The sequence below is a fragment of the Paroedura picta genome, chromosome 1, assembly GCF_049243985.1.
Source record: "Paroedura picta isolate Pp20150507F chromosome 1, Ppicta_v3.0, whole genome shotgun sequence".
Taxonomy (NCBI): Eukaryota; Metazoa; Chordata; class Lepidosauria; order Squamata; family Gekkonidae; genus Paroedura; species Paroedura picta.
This window is the reverse complement of record NC_135369.1, coordinates 83189695-83206429: the sequence shown is the minus strand read 5'-3', so window position 1 is coordinate 83206429 and position 16735 is coordinate 83189695. Positions and strand designations below refer to the sequence as shown.

Here is a 16735-nt window from a genome sequence, read left to right as displayed (position 1 = left end):
GAGGTGGTGAGCTCCCCCTCACTGGAAGTCTTCAAGCAAAGGTTGGATACACACTTTTCTTGGATGCTTTAGGATGCTTAGGGCTAATCCTGCGTTGAGCAGGGGGTTGGACTAGATGGCCTGTATGGCCCCTTCCAACTCTATGATTCTATGATTCTATGAGATTTCAATGTGCTGTCATAATTACCATATCAATTACCATACTAATTATCTGTAACTATTATAAAAGACCTAATGACCATTTGCCATTTTTGCCATTTGTCTTACTATTATAGCCTTTCCAACGCTTTATACATGTAAGGAAAAGATGTTTATCACTGGCAAAAATGAACCCTAATTCAGCTAATTTTAGTAATGATTAAGTCCCATGAAATTAATGGAATAAATCAGTAGCAACTCACTTAAGCCCCATTGATTTCTATAGAATTTATACACATCTAGGTTAAGTTGACTTGAAACCCGGGAATGATGGGCCTCTAAGGGTAAGAAAGCTGTAAATGACCGTTTAAGCATGGTGGCGGCCATGCTGGGATGCTGCCGCTTCCCAAATGCGCACAGGGGAAGAAATACCCCAGTGCGCACAGTCTGCCTTGGAGTTTTATGTGTGCATGCACAACTCTGGGGTGGGAAGATTCCGCCATGCCTCGCAGTGGTGGTGGCAGTAGGAGGGGAGGGGGGCATGGAGGTCCCATTTTCCAATAGTGAGATAGCAGTGTAAAAGTGCCCTGTTTAACTCCACAGTCCAACAGGGCAGTTCATGTCCTTGCGGGGACACTGCAGGTGGGTGGGAGGAGCTGGGCCTAGAAGGCTTGGCTCTGCCCGTATGCATGGGGCCTCTGATGGCTAGGGCCACTGATGGCAGCCGCGGCAAAAAAAGGGAACACTGAAAAATTAGAATTCCATTGCTGTGGATCATCGGAAGCCCTACAGCGAGTTGGGGCCAGGATGGCAGCAACATCATGCATAAGCAGGGATTAGCCCCACTGCCATGCTGACACCAGCCCGACCTTTCCTCCCCATGCATAATTGGTCAATGAGGAACAACCAAGAAATTTCTCTACATGCCATTTTTAATTTGATGCATTAATGTTAGTCAAGAAGGCATTCTGCATATATCTTGTGGTCGATTATAGTGTTAAGAAAGTTATATGGTCATTTGTTCTGTAATATGTATCATTTTGTCATCTTATATTAACACAGTCTAATCTTGTGTCATTCTTTTGTGATATGGAGGTAATGGATTATGTTCTGTGCAGCCAAAGGATTTATAGTGTGTGTATGTGGAGGGGTGATCAGGACAAGAATTAATCAGTTTTTGTTTTTTTCTAGCGGCCTTGATTAGGGGGAATCGTAAAAACTGTGCCCAGTTTTCTGGATCTTTGGATTGGCTGATCAGCAGACTGGAGAGACTAGAAGCATCTTCTGGTAAGTCAAGATTTCTTTCCGGAAATGTAATATAAAAATCTGATAGAGAAGTAATGCCGTTACAGCAGGTTGTCAGTGATGAGCAGGAAATGAAAAGACTGGTTTGTCTGCATTGTATTTGTCTACATACCTTTACATTACTGAGATTCTGTTGGCAACAGCATATAAAATATGAAAGGGACATTAAAAGTCTTCTTTGGTCTTGGTTTTTATGTTGTAAATAGGGTTTTTTTTTGGGTGGAATCAACCTCAGTTTTTGTCAAAAACAGTTGTACTCAGATAATTGTCTGGTTTTTTTAATGCACCTTAATCTACCTCACAAAATAGAAGCAGAGAAATGGCAATAATGAACTTTGGCTCAGATTGGATATAATGTGGCTTAATTAACTAGTTAGTAAAGGTAAAGGTTTCCCCTGTGCAAGCAGCGAGTCATGTCTGACCCTTGGGGTGACGCCCTCTAGCGTTTTCATGGCAGACTCAATACGGGGTGGTTTGCCAGTGCCTTCCCCAGTCATTACCGTTTACCCCCCAGCAAGCTGGGTACTCATTTTACTGACCTCGGAAGGATGGAAGGCTGAGTCAACCTTGAGCCGGCTGCTGGGATTGAACTCCCAGCCTCATGGGCAAAGCTTTCAGACGGCTGCCTTACCACTCTGCGCCACAAGAGGCTCGATTATCCAAATTCAGGCCACTTTATTGTTGATTACGGTGTTACGGTGGGATCAAGCACAAAATTTTCACTTGTGCTAATGTTGTTGAGCAAGTGGAAATGCAACAGAAAGATCACCACAGCTGCTTGCATATGTAAGATATAGACATTTTACACACTGGAGGCCAGGCTGCAGGCTGGAGTTTTAGTCGTGGCAGGTTGCTTACTGCACCTACACAGGGGAGCATTTGGATGGGTGTGACTCATCCGCCTCCAATTTGTGCTTCTGCACGGGAGCTGGAGCAGTGAAGTTCCCAGTGCATAAACGGTCATAGGGAGGAAAATGCAAGTGGAACTATGCTAAGTCTGTTTGAACATGTGAACAGATTAAACGACCTTAGAATTTTACCTTATTCTGATTTGGACTCTTGGTCCATCAAAGTCACTATTGTCTAGTCATTCTGACAGTGGCTCTTCAGGGTTTGAAGCAGAGGTCTTTCACTACTGCCAGATCTTTTTATTGGAAATACCACGTATTGAACCTTGGACCTTCTGCATTCTAAGCAGATGCTCTACCACTGAGCCCTGTTTCCTTTTGTGCATCTCTGGATCCTAGCCTCTTTTTGAAGGTTTCTTAAACACTATTAGTCTTTTTGTATGATGAATTACTGTGATTTTATCTTGGCTTGTTCCTAGAAGCCACCATCACTACAATGAAGGCTGGAATCTTAAATTAACATAAGTTAAAAGCAGCCATAGTTTTGCATCGTATCTGAACAGTCACAGTCATGTTTTAAAAACCAGCAAATACCCTCCTGTGATGCATGGATTCAATGCATCTGAGTGATTTGAGGTGAGATTGTTATAGAATGTCCTGTATACACAGAATGAGAAATGGATGCGTATGGCTCAAGTAGTAGTTTTTGCTTCAGTCATATTCTTGTATATATATAAACTATAAAGCTGAAGAGTAGAGAATTTTTGAATGATCACAGTGGCTCATTTCAAAGCATCCAGTTATTTTATAAGCTTAACATTGGTTTGGCGTGATGTCTGAATTGGCAAACCTGGTTTCAGATTAGTCAGCAAACCAGAATTGGAAACTATGGCTTGAATGATATGAACCACAAACATAGCATATTTCCACAGAAGGGATTTTCTTGTCTTCCTGCTAGAGCCCCCTGTGTGTTCCCCTGGCAATCATCCCCCAAAGTTCTGCCTCCCCTCTTTGGCTATGAAGTAGTTCTTATGATTTTGGCCTAATGCAAAATATGTCTGTCAGCCAGTCATAGCCCATGGAATGCCACTAGATGGGAGGTGTTGAGAAAAACTTATTTTAAAAAGACAGGAGAAAAATATCTTTCTCCAGACAGGGATTTGAGGTTGCTGGTAAGAGCATAATGGTAGCTAAGGTTTCATTTGGCTTTTAGTTAGGATTTGGTGTTAAGCAAAATGCGAAAAGGGGGATAACTAGCAGGATCTGTTTTGCACAGTTTACAAGGTGCTTAAGCCCTTCAGGAATCCAAGGCAGACAACAAATACCGTTTAAAATAATATTGTAGCTTTATTTACAGAATAAGACTAAGCAATTACACTAACACAACAGAAAGAAATAAGATAGGAAATGGCTACATTTGGGGAAGAGGACATTTGATGACCTGTCTTTCACAGATGGAAAAGTTGGGTATGTTGAGGGAGGGGGTCAGCAACGCAAATGAAACCAACCTCTCAATCGAGCATTGCCAAAGGGGAGCGAGCACACTGGGAGCTCAAAGGAAGGGTTTTTATACCTTAGCTAAATATGGCAAAAGGTCACATAGTCAAAAAGTGGGCTTTGGACAAAGGGTACAGATGCCCCCTTTGATATGGGCCCAAAAGGTTTATCCAGGAAGTACAGGATCAAAGTGATCAAAGAGAATGATCTGGGAAACATGGGACCTGGTTTAATCTAGCTGAATATATAGAGCAATAAGGCTCTTGGCAAGCTGACATTAGGTTGATTGGATAGGAAGGAGATTTCAGAGGTAAGAAATTTCTTCTGAGATATGCCGGTTTAGTGAGAGGGAGTTTCAGGAAGGAGGATGCTCTTTGAAGTTGCCAGCACTGTGCACATATTTCCCAAAGATGCAGGGATGCTGGGTTCATGAGGTCGGTCAGTTTCAATTAATAAATGGAAGCATTCCACATAATACGCTTACTCACTTAACCAAGTTTTTATTTAACAGAAAAGAAAGTGTTTATCTCTGTCTCTGTCTTGTCTGTGCTGTCAAGTATCCATGGAACAGGGATTCCTATTTACCTTGCAGAATTACAACATGATTAGGTAAACCGGGTTTGATTCGCCCACTTCTCCTCCACATGCAGCCAGCTGGGTGACCTTGGGCCAGTCACAGTTGTCTCAGGGCTCTCTCAGACTCACCTACCTCACAGGGTGTCTGTTATGGGGAGAGGAAGGGAAGGCAATGCTACATTGTTTTGAGACACCTTTAGGTAGTGAAAAATGGGGTATAAAAAACAACTCTTCCTCTTATATAGGGCAGTACATTCAGAATGATATAGGCTATAGAATGACATGAAAGGTTTAATTAATTTTTTTATTTGGGTGTTTATTGTAGAATTTTGTGAGTGTGAAATTATTTTAAAGCAGGTGTTAAGGCTGTAATAGAGAGTTGTTTATATTCTAACTGGGAACAACCAGATACAATATTAGCACAACAAACACATATTTTGCACTTCAGAGAACTAGAGAATAACCAGGCATACCAGGCACCCATTGGGAGAACAACTCAAACCCTGGAGAAAATTACCAAATTGGCACATGACAAGCAATATCTGTACAGTAATTTTACTGGAAAAACTTACTTTATCCACCTGCAGCCTGATCTTGTCCCTTCAGACTCCTTTTTGTTCCCAAAACTCGAAAGAACATTTAAAAGGAACACAATTTGATGTCATTGAGGATGACAAAGCTGCTGTTTTGAAATGGTGTAAACCAAAGAGAGCAGAATTCTTCAGAACCTAGATGGTGGATATGTTGAGAAACAATAGCTTCATGTTTTAATATTTTTGTTTAATAAAGGTTTCTTTGATTTTGTAGCAATACTGTTCGGCTTACCCTCATATGTGTTCATTATTTGCAAAAGTAAGGCAAACTAAGTAAAAAGTATGTAAACATAAAATTCCCCAAAAGCAAAGAGCTGCTTTCATTGTTTCAAACCCGAGAGGGGGATTGTTGTGCCTACTTGTGTGCCTAAGTACCACAATTTATAATTATGACTTTATATAAATAATAAATAGTAAGCTTTTTATGTTTTCAGGAATTCTTGAAGTTTTACACTGTGTGTTGGTAGAAAGCCCTGAAGCACTAAATATTATTAAGGAAGGACATATTAAATCAATTATCAGTCTTTTGGACAAGCATGGACGAAACCATAAGGTATGCAAACCACATATGAACTTGGACAATAGAATCTGTGTTTATGTAACATATCTTTTTCTCATTGAAAGAGTATAAATGAGCAAGGGGTAGACTATGGTTTCCTTCTTAATGTAGCTAAGCAGTATCACAGGGCATGAGACTTTGCATAACCATAACAATGCTTATTTCTTTCCTAGGTTTTAGATGTATTGTGTTCCCTTTGTGTGTGCCATGGAGTAGCAGTACGGTCTAATCAGCATTTGATATGTGATAATCTTTTACCTGGACGAGATCTTCTTTTACAAACACGTCTTGTTAACCATGTGAGCAGGTAAAAAACTAATACAGACACACATTTCTGAACTGGGCTATAGAATGTGGTTCAAAAATTCAAATAATGGGGCCAGGATTTTCCTACTGGTCTGGGGGAAGCCTCAGGTTTGTGTGTATGTGTGTGTGTACACACACACACACAGAGCAAGTTAGAAAAATCCAACCATCATAGAATCAGTGTCTGATTCTTTAAGAAAAAATTGGCACTGCAATCTCGTGAGACTTACATTATGAGAGTTCATTTTGATAGTTGCTAGGCAACCTACAACCAACATTGCTAAGAATTGCAATCCTCCATTCATGCTAGTGTGAGGGGATGGAGAAGGAACCAAATTTTGCCATGAAAACATGTTTGACATCCTTTGTTTACAGAGCTTTGGGTGATTTCTTATCTTTCCTAGAACTGAGAGAAGGTAGTTCAAGATTTTTGTTTCAGTTCTACCTTCTTTCTGAGGCAAAATTCACCTACCTGCTCTCCTATTTGCTGTCTGCTAAGGAATTGCATAATAAGTTGATTTTCTGATTACATTAACATATTCCAATTCATTGCCTCTTCTTGCTTGTGTGATTTTTTTAAAAAATTAGTAATTTCAGTAGTTTTTCTAAAGATATGCAGACAAGGAGAATATGTGCAACTACCATAAAATAGAAGTTTCAAGTGTAAGTTTGATTTTCTGATACATTAAAATGTATTTTCTGCTTCTTTTTAGCATGAGACCCAATATTTTTCTTGGAATCAGTGAAGGTTCTGCTCAGTACAGGAAATGGTATTATGAGCTAATGGTAGACCACGTGGAACCATTTACAACAGCAGAAGCTACTCACCTTCGTGTAGGCTGGGCTTCAACAGAAGGTTATTCACCATACCCTGTAGGAGGAGAAGAATGGGGAGGTAATGGTGTTGGTGATGACCTATACTCGTACAGTTTTGATGGATTACATCTATGGTCAGGTAAGACTTAATCAGATAACTTAATCAAAGTCCTTTTGAAAATGAGTGTTTATGGAGAGCTGCTGTGGTGTAGCAATTCAAGAGCGATGGTTTGATTCCCACTCTTCCATATACAGGCAGCTGGGTGACCTTGGGCTACTTACATTTTATTTATTCATTTTATTTATTTGATTTTTATTTTATTTTAGAGCAATTTTCTTTGGGCACTTAGCCCCAGTTACCTCACAAGGTATCTGTTGTGGGAAGAGGAAGGCAAAGGTATTTGTGAGCCACCTTGTGACTCCTTTGGGTAGTAAAAAGTGGCGTATGAAAACCCAGCTCTTATCTTCTTCTTAACAGATAATCTTCTTATTTACAAGAAAATGACATATTTCAAAATAGCATTGATTTTCCTGGTACAATTTTTGTCATTCTCTGTGTTGATTCTTTAACAGTTTCTTGATGTTTTTGCCTTATATAACCCTCAGTCTTTGTTCTAATTATATTTAGGTTGTGTAGCAAGGTGTGTCAATTCTCCTTACCAGCATCTGCTGAGGACTGATGATGTCATCAGCTGTTGTCTTGACCTGAGTGCTCCAAGTATTTCATTCCGGATAAATGGGCAGCCGGTTCAGGGGATGTTTGAGAATTTCAACACAGATGGCCTTTTCTTTCCAGTTGTCAGCTTCTCTGCAGGGATAAAGTTAGTGCTTGCTGAAGCTTTTTTGAGCCTAATAATTTCAGTCAATAATGTTAAATAATTTGCTTTCTAATTGATTTAACTTTGGCATTTCACTTTTATATACAGGGCTTACTCAAAGAATGCAGAATGGGAATTGGAAGGGAGTCCCACAGGTGTCAGGCATCTGACAATTTTCTTCATAGTTATTTACATGCACATTTAAGTAATAATTACTGAGTCTAGGTTTTTAAATGGAACCATAGTTGTAAATATTGCCTGTTATTATTTTTGAAAAACTTTAAATTCAAGGTGTTGGTTTTAACCTTGAAGGCCTTATACAGTCTGTAGCCTGTGTATCCAAGGGACCATCCCTCCCAATATCCCCCCTTTTGAATTCTAAGATCTACAAATGTGAATATGCTGGTGGTCCTTGGCCCTAAAGATGTGAGACTGGCCCTAGCCCCAGACTGGTGGAATATGCTGCTGATAGAGACGTGAGCCTTGACAAATCTATTAACGTTCCACAGGGCCTTCAAAACAGCTCTGTTCCACCGGACATACAGCTGATGTCAGGATGCACAGACAAACTGCATGCCTCTCCCCCATCAAGACATGCCTGTCTGAAAAAGGCTTTGTTTATCAAAGTGTCAGGGGAAGAGGGGACAATAGTAGTACCCTCCCTTTCCTAGCACTCCACATTATCAAGACCAGCATGCACTAGGCTAAACAATGGCAGTTGGCTTTTTACAAGTCAAAGAACTAAAATCCATTGACACATTGTGCAAGCTTTTGAGCTCATTGAGGGAGAAGAAAGTCTTATGCTTCATTAAGGAAGTGGTGATCTCCCTCCTCCACAATAAAAAAAACCCCTAGATTGGCCTGATCTTGAAAATAGTTAAATTAGCAGCTGTTGCAGTGTGATGATAGTGAAGAAGACAGGTGGCAGTATGGCAGGTTCATTGACTACTTGGGCCAAATTCAAGGAGTTTTAAGATGTTTTACAAATAAATGAAGGTTCCATGTATTCTGCACCATTGCACCACTTCTGGGGTTTCTTGAAGCCTGAAGAATGTTTCAGCGGTTTCTCAATGGTGCATATTGAGAGCTTATGAAAAGAGCTTATGAAAATATGTACATATTTTTTTTGTTGTCTGAACTCTGGCCTTGAATCCCAAGTCCACCTTGTGGTCCAGTCAAAAGGCCTATAAAACAGAGTTACTTCATTATTTGTTTTGTAAAAAGAATGAAAGAGTCCATTGTTACCTGAGTTTGTTAGCTTGATCAAGAGCTGGTTGCGGTAGGTACAGTATATATGAGAAATCCCAGGTGCAAAATTCAAAATTTAAATATGATTCATTATAAAGGGCATCAGAATTTATATAGCATTAAAAGTTAAAAGGACCAAAAACTTTTTAAAAATGGCAGCATTCTTTAAAAGCTGTAAAACACAGGCTTCCTTCATTGCTTGGTACCAGTGAGGGTTCAAAATACATTTAAATTACAGATAAATACAGTCCATTTTTAAAACAGAATAATCCATATGCTCTCTTTAGCACTAGAATCCAAAAGAAAAAAAATCATTCCAAGTATGGCAAATAATCAACACAAACTTTACCTGTCGCACAGGCCATAATGCCCACGCTGGTGGTGGCAGCATGTCGGGGAAAATCTCCGATAATGCTCGCCGCCAGTGCAGGCACGTCCTGGCCCAGAGCTACAGAAGGCCCGCATTAAGCAAACACGGGAACTTCTGTAGCTTCCTGGGTACGCTGGGGGCTGGCAGGGGCTGATGCATGCCGGCGCTGTGCATAATCGCCAACGCCGGGTCTTTCGGCCCACCCAGCCCCGACCTGCGGTGTCCCTTCAGGGACACTGCATGCTTCTGTGGGTTCCGTGGAGTCGCGGAGCTGGCAGGGGCGACCCCCTGCCCCCACCAGTTCATGTGGAGGAGGCCTCACCCCCCACTCTCCCCAGCCCCTCCCCACCTCCCCCCCGCCACTTCACTTACCTCAGCCAGCAGTGATCCGGCCCTCCTGGCCCCGCCGTAAAGCGTGTGCGCGCGCGCTATGCCGGAGCAGCCCAGCATGCCCTGCCCCCGTGCGTACATGGGGAATTATAGGGCATGGTGCCCTGCCGCAACGGCACAGCGGTAGTGCGGGATAGTTGCCGCCGTGCATAAAAGATCATAGGGAGCATCTCTCTTGGACTTCTAGACTTGGGAAGGGTTTAGCAAATGAAAGAAGATTAAAAGATAGCCAGTAAGCCAAGTGTATAAAAGCAAGTTTTGGAATTCTCATGCATGTAGCTTTGAATTAAACATCAGTGGATTTTACTTTGACTAAAGGAGAAAGACCACTGTATACTTCCTGTTAGTCACATTTTTATCAAGCATTTACAAAGCTATTCAACTTCGTAGTTAATTGCACTTGGCATAATTTAGAAGAGAGTGGGGTTGGAAGTCTTGTGAATTTGAGGTTTCTTCTGTGAATGTCACACACTGCAAGAGATTCAGCAGACTGAAAGTAGGGAGTATTTAGCCTTTAGAAATAGAAGTTGATAATAATTACAATCTAGCCAATAAATGATCTCAGTGCTTCAACAGATGAAATGAAAAAACAAATCTGTCTGTAACATGCAAATGGCAGATTCATATAGCCTTGGTTTGCCTCAGAACTGTACAAAGAAGGAACAGTGTATCTCTACTCAGATTTGCTATTCAAAATGAGGCTGCTTGCTTTGCTGCTAGTATTTGAAAGGGGGAAATGTATCATTTTACAGGTCATGCATTTCCTCCTTTAAATGCTAATTATAAAGTAGGGCATCCAGTTCTGAAGAATAAAAACAAGTAGTATTGGAGGGCTAAACAACTTTTTGGTTAAGGTTTTTAATATGCTAGTATGATTAGTTTTACTTTTTTGGTATGTTGAAATGTTGCAAGTCATTTAGTTTAAACTAGATTCCTAGTTTAAAACTGATAACCTAAACTGAACTGAGAAATAGGTAGAAGTAATTTACCCAACGTAAGGAAGAATGCAGCAAGTGAAGGATAATCACAGTTTAGTATAGAAGCAATCACCAAAAGACAACAAATTTTCTTTGAAATAAGGGCGATCGGGACTTACCCCCAAGCGAGTTTGCTGCTGCGGGGAAGCCGACGCCCAAAGATCGCCGTTTGGGGACTGCAAGTTCCATGATGCCTTGGGGCCGGCTGGGGGCATGCAGCAGGAGGAGGCTGGAAGGGAGGGAGGCGAGTCTGCTCTTCCCAGCCTCCTCTGCTTTGCCCCTATTTGGGAAGAGGCCGAGAAGCTTCGGCCTAATTCCCACCTCACCAGCAACGCGGTTGCCCACCCTCCCTCCCTGTTATCTGTGTTTTTGTAATGGAGGTGTGGTTAAGAACCTGGTCACTTTTGGGGTGTAAATTCTGTATATATTCTTATGTGAGCATATATATATATACATATATGTATAAAAAAAGAAAAAGAAAAACAAAGTTGTAATGTTTGGAAACTGGTGAAGTTTAATTGATTTTATTGTCACAACTTGTGGTGTTTTGGGCATGGGGAGGAACCATTTGTGGGCAATCCCAGCCTGTGTGCTGGGCATTCTATAGAAAAGGGGGCCTCCGTAAGAGGCTGTGGGTAAGCGGAGTTGGGCGGTCATCTCTCATGGAGAATGTGCCTTTGAGGCTAGATCCGCATTTCTGTGTGCCTAGGGACCCAGCAGAGGTTCACGCCTCAACGGGTTCCCAAAACATTTGGTCACCTCCCTATCGTAACCAACAGGTCATTGGGGACATGGGAGCCCGGTGTGAGCCGGAGGGTCCTGTGCATACCTGTTGGTTTAAAGTTGGCTTCCTTGTGGCTGGATGGCCACAAGAGGGCTGGTTCTGTTATTCCCATGCTGTTTCAACGCTCAATGGTTCATTAAAGTTGTGACCTGTTTAATGTCAAAAAAGTGTGGTATGTGTTTTTGTGGCGAGAGTATTCACCCGCACAGCAAATGCAACATATCAACAGACCTTAAGTATGATTTATAACATTACCTAAGAGTGTATTTCATGGATCAGAATTTTTAAAATTGTTGTCTTATAGGGTACGTTTTTTGCTTGGAGGCCGCCATGGGGAATTTAAATTCCTTCCACCTCCAGGGTATGCTCCTTGTTTTGAAGCAATTCTGCCAAAGGAGAAGTTGAAAGTGGAACACAGCAGAGAATATAAACAAGACCATGGCTGCACAAGAGACTTGTTGGGTCCAAATATTTCTTTGTCACAAGCAGCTTTCACTCCTGTACCTGTAGATACCAGTCAGGTAAATAAAATCTACATTTATTAATAAAATAAACATGGGTATGTTAAGCAGCATTTGGATTATTTGCACAGAATTGTACAATTCCTGAGTTGGCATTTATATGAACACAAATACCTCCCTATGTATTAACCTTATCCATTATTCTTCTTAATATTTGTGAAACAGCCTGGGGGGGTGGATCATGTTTTGCGTGTCTGAGTTGGAATAGGGCCAATCAGGGTGCACCCTGATTTGCCCTGCCCCTACAGCTCCCACCCTCCAGTCTGTAAGAGCATGAGGGTGAATATGTGTGTTGTGTGTATGTGTGTGGGGGTGGGGGTTGTGGTAGCATGGTGACAAATGAGGTTGTGGGTATGGAGAGCTGGGTGTCAAGAACCTGTAGTTTGGAATGTTAGTTGTGTGGGGGAGGACTGACCTTTGGGAATTGTGGCGCAGTGGTTACAGATGAGCTTTCCAGAGCCATGTCTTCAGATATGTGAAGGGAAAATTAGACTGGAGACTATTCTTAGGGGGAGATTACATGGCAACCGATTCCTCCCAGTTCTGTGGCCCTACTCCTTCTGTCTCCATTTTTTTATTTTTGATATAATGTTATGTGCCCATATGCTTCCTTCACTGTTGCCCCTTAGAAGAAGAAGAGATGGATTTGTGTACCCTGCTGTTTACTACCAAAAGGAGTCACAAAGTGGTTTACAAACGCCTTTTCCCTTCATCTGCTCACAATAGACAACCAGTGATGGATGTGGGGCTGAGAGGTCTGAGGGAACTGGAATGGTCCACAGTCACCCAGCAGGCCTCAGGTGTCTCTAAGCAGTTTAAAATTGCATTCCCTTCCTCTCCCCATAATTGGCCCCCTGTGAGGGAGGCGAGCATAGGGGCCAGCCCAATCAGGAAGTGGCCAGCTGTGTTGGCCACACCCTGATTGGGCTGTATTCAACTTGGACACCCAGGACACACTCATCCCACAGGGCCGTTTCACAAATATATAGAGGAACCATGGATAAGGATTTATTTATATTTATAGACTGCCACTCCTGGCACATCTGGCTGATGGCGGTTTACATAAAAAAAGATAAAAACAACATAAAAGCCCCAGTACAATCAATAGACTGCGGCAACAATCCACAGACTACTTTTCCCAATGTGAACCCTCAGACCTTCTGAGCAGCCATCGCAGTTGCACTAATAGGTGCAACCACCAGTGATGTTTGGCCTGGAAGGTCCACCGATACAAGAGGTATAAAGGGGTTAAGGGAATACAGATATTTTAAGGGAATGCAGATATTTCCCTTAGCCACCACAGGGGCTAACAGGGCCTAGCCTTGCTACCCATTGCATGCTAGAAGAGACAAAAAAATTCCCCAGTCAGCTCCATGGCGCTTCGTAGTGCTGCAGGGCCAAATGGGGATTTTTTTTTAAATCAGGAAGGAGGGATTGCATTGTTAAGAAAGCAAATAATTTTTTGGGAAAAAAAAAACACTGCCCCCCCCCTCAGAACCTTTCCTCTCCGTCTGCATCCACTGGGATGCAGAAATCCACGGCAGACAGCATCTGCCACTGAAATGTGTCCTCCATGGGGACACAGGAAGGAGCAGAACATGTTGCCGTGGTGCGGCGTGCTGGCAGTGGTCCAGAGCAGCACTGCTGGTATGGATTCGGCCTTAATGAGGCAACTATCTGTTGTTCCTAAGATTTTTTTTAGCCTTACTTTGTTAAACTTTCAATTCTACTCTGATCTTGCTTCTTAATCTGATTTCAAGAGAATACTTCAATACCTGTCATGTGTATTATATCAATGAAACACTACTCAGTTTTGGAGGGGCTTGACATTTTATATATCTTGGGTGCTGTTTCTAAAGTTGTTTTCATGTGTTGCTCTATTCTAAAGGAACAGAGCTATATATGTTAGAACAAAATGCATCTATCACAATGAGCAAAATATAGTTGTAGTACTAGGACTTTTAGGGCTGATTCAACAATACTAACGACCAGCATCAGGATGTTGGATTACATGTGTGTTGGGAGTAACATGCTTTACAGGTTTGCAGGAGTCTTGAGTCCAACCAAGAACATGGCACACTGGTGAAGGGGCTTCATTCTCCACCATCTTGCATTTTCTTTTCATAACCCAAAATGGCTTCAGGAAGCTGCTATGTATTCCACTGGAAAAGTTATGTGTATTGATGGCTGCACATAAGATTTCCACACAATTTTCCTGCACATTTTCCTGCACATAGGATGAGCAAATAGAGGCTCACTGGGGCCAGTTCAGTTCATTTCAATTCACTGGGGGTTGGAGAGGATGAAGACACTTTCCCATGCTTGTTGTACTCCTGATCAGGGTTGGGTTCTCAGGTACTTGGGAAGCACAGAACTTCCAGCATATGTGTCTTTATATGATTTGAAACTAAATTAAAGAAAAATGCATCAGCTTCCCTGCAGCATGCTTGAGCAAGGAGTTTATTTCACTACAGCTTAATTTTGGTTTGTTGTCCTTCATACCATTTGGTTTCTAATAAACTCTCATGCTTTTATCTTTAGATTGTATTGCCTCCACATCTGGAAAAAATTAGAGAAAAACTAGCTGAGAATATCCATGAAATTTGGGTCATGAATAAAATTGAACTTGGCTGGCAGTATGGTCCAGTAAGTACATTTTCAATTTCAATTTTAATACTAATACTTCCTCAGTTTACCAAAGAGCTTCCATGTTATTAATGAGCCAAGATCTTCTCCATACTTAAATGAGTCTATGTATTTTGAAAATTATCTAATAGTCAGAAAGGAAAACTGCATCTGAACATTCACAGAGGAGAAATTAAGCATCATCTCAGTGTTACAAGATATCCCAGATTCAGTCCCTGGCATTTATAAAAGAGCTAGGTATTGAGGAAAACCATATGGAATGCATCATATGTCTACTGCATATCTATTTTAGTTTGAAAACACATTATAGTGAAACTGTGTCCCAGGATTAAACTTGTAGTATTTTAACCTTGTTTTAAAATACTTGAAATGTAAGGGTAAATTTTCTTCTTTTTTAAGCTGAATATTAAATGTTATTATTCATAATTCATTTTCAGAGTAAGATTTTTTAATAATGAGTATCAAAGTACTTGTGATTTGTTTCTAAGAGAGCCAGCATGGTGTTAAAAAGCAGCAGACTCTAATCTGGTGAGCTAGGCTTGATTCCCCACTCCCCCACATACAGCCAGCTGAGTGACCTTCAGCTAGTCACCGTTGTCTTAGAGCTGTTCTGACACAGAGCATCTCTCATAGAACTCTCTCAGCCCCACCTACCTCATAGGGTGTCTTCATCAACCTGCGGTGAAGATGTGGCTGCAGTCACAGAGGCAGTAGTGGAGGTGGTGGCAGAGTCCCAAAGCTGGCAGCCATGGGGCAGCCAGCTAGGGTGGTGGAGGAGCCCACACTTATCATGGAGGAGGCTAAACTGGTGTGCCTCTGCTATCATCACTGCAGCCTCTGCCACTGCGGTGTCTGCTGCCATGGTCACTGCCTCAGTGTCTGGTGGTATGGGCATGGCCGCTGCCTACGTGTCCAGAGGTGTGGCTGTGGCATCTTCCTCCATCCTCCTCCCTGCCTTTCTGTGGCCACTGTCTTGGCCTCATATGGCTCAGACATGGCCGCTGTCTTGGCCAATGCCACCAGACGCTTCCCTGCCTCTTCCAGCTCACTCCCTGGTATGGGACAATGGATGTCACGTTTGTACCCATTTCCATCCCAGGAGGTGAGCCAGAAGATGTGTTCCACATCAATAAGCTTTTTTAAAATGAGTATAAATGTACTTGTGATTTGTTTCTAAGAGAGCTAGTGTGGTGTAGTGGTTAACAGCAGCAGCTTCTGGCAAGCCGGTTTTGGTTCCCCACTCCTCCATATGGATCCAGCTGGCTGACCTTGGGCTCATCACAGCCCTGATAGTCCTTTTCTGACCAAGCAGCCCTGTTAGAGCTCTCTCAACCTCACTTACTTCACAGAGTGCCTGTTGTTGGGGGAGGGGATGAGAAGGCGATTGTAAGCCATTTTCAGACTCCTTTGTGGAATGAAAAGTTGGGAATAAAAACCAACTCCTCCTTACTTGGTGTAGTGGTTAAGAACAGTGGTTTCTAATCTGGAGAGCAGGTTTGATTCCCAGCTCCTCCACATGCAGCCAGCTGGGTGACCATGGGCTAATCATGGTCCTGTTAGAACTGTTCTCATAGAGCAGAGTCTCTCAGAGTTCTCTCAGGCCCACCCACTTCGCAGAGAGTCTGTTGTGGAGAGAGGAAGAGAAGGCGATTGTAAGCTGCTTTGCAACTCCTTTGGGTTGTGAAAAGCAGGGTATAAAAACCAACTTTTCTTCTCTTCATCTTAATTGTACTATGTAAATGTATGAATTTTAAACATTTTTTCAGTACATCTGACAATTACTAATCATAGTTAAGAATCTCAGTCTTTTCTGTCTTGCAGGTTAGAGATGACAACAAGCGACAGCATCCATGTTTGGTAGAGTTTGCAAAGTTGCCAGAACAAGAACGAAATTATAATCTCCAAATGTCATTAGAAACTCTGAAGTAAGTTTAATCCATTTCCAAATGTTTCAGATGTGTATATATTTTACTGCCTAACATTTTCCACATTGCAGCTGATGGCCTCCAGCCCATTAGTATTTATGATTTTATTGATTCAATAAATCTATTACTCTCTTAAGTAAACAATGCTTCTTTTTAATTTGAAAAAACGTGTAAAACAGTAGAGGTTCATATGAACTCTTAAACAGTCTAATAAACTGGCTTTATATAGGCCTAGTAAAGCATCGATTGGCATGAGAGACTGTACTAATCAGACCATTTCTGCATGGAGGGCTAAAACACGAGTGGCCTCCTGCTTCCAAACATGGGATGATAAACCTTGCATTTGCAGTCCTCCTCATGGGCTTCATAGCCCTCCACATTTTCCCTCTGCCCCATTGCAGCTTTTTGCCTCCTGGTA

General features: G+C 41.9%; 1 protein-coding gene across 9 annotated transcripts in view; it reads left to right on the top strand.

Annotated features, from left to right (window-relative positions):
- Nucleotides 1–16735, top strand: part of RYR2 (ryanodine receptor 2) — a 458147-nt gene that overhangs the window by 210948 nt on the left and 230464 nt on the right. For all 9 annotated transcript variants that reach the window (XM_077345372.1, XM_077345367.1, XM_077345356.1 and 6 more), the window contains exons 17-24: nucleotides 1330–1425; nucleotides 5392–5510; nucleotides 5690–5823; nucleotides 6536–6777; nucleotides 7267–7459; nucleotides 11530–11746; nucleotides 14288–14392; nucleotides 16214–16317. In XM_077345372.1, coding sequence (XP_077201487.1) covers nucleotides 1330–1425; nucleotides 5392–5510; nucleotides 5690–5823; nucleotides 6536–6777; nucleotides 7267–7459; nucleotides 11530–11746; nucleotides 14288–14392; nucleotides 16214–16317 — 1210 coding nt within the window. The remainder of the gene's footprint in view (nucleotides 1–1329; nucleotides 1426–5391; nucleotides 5511–5689; nucleotides 5824–6535; nucleotides 6778–7266; nucleotides 7460–11529; nucleotides 11747–14287; nucleotides 14393–16213; nucleotides 16318–16735) is intronic.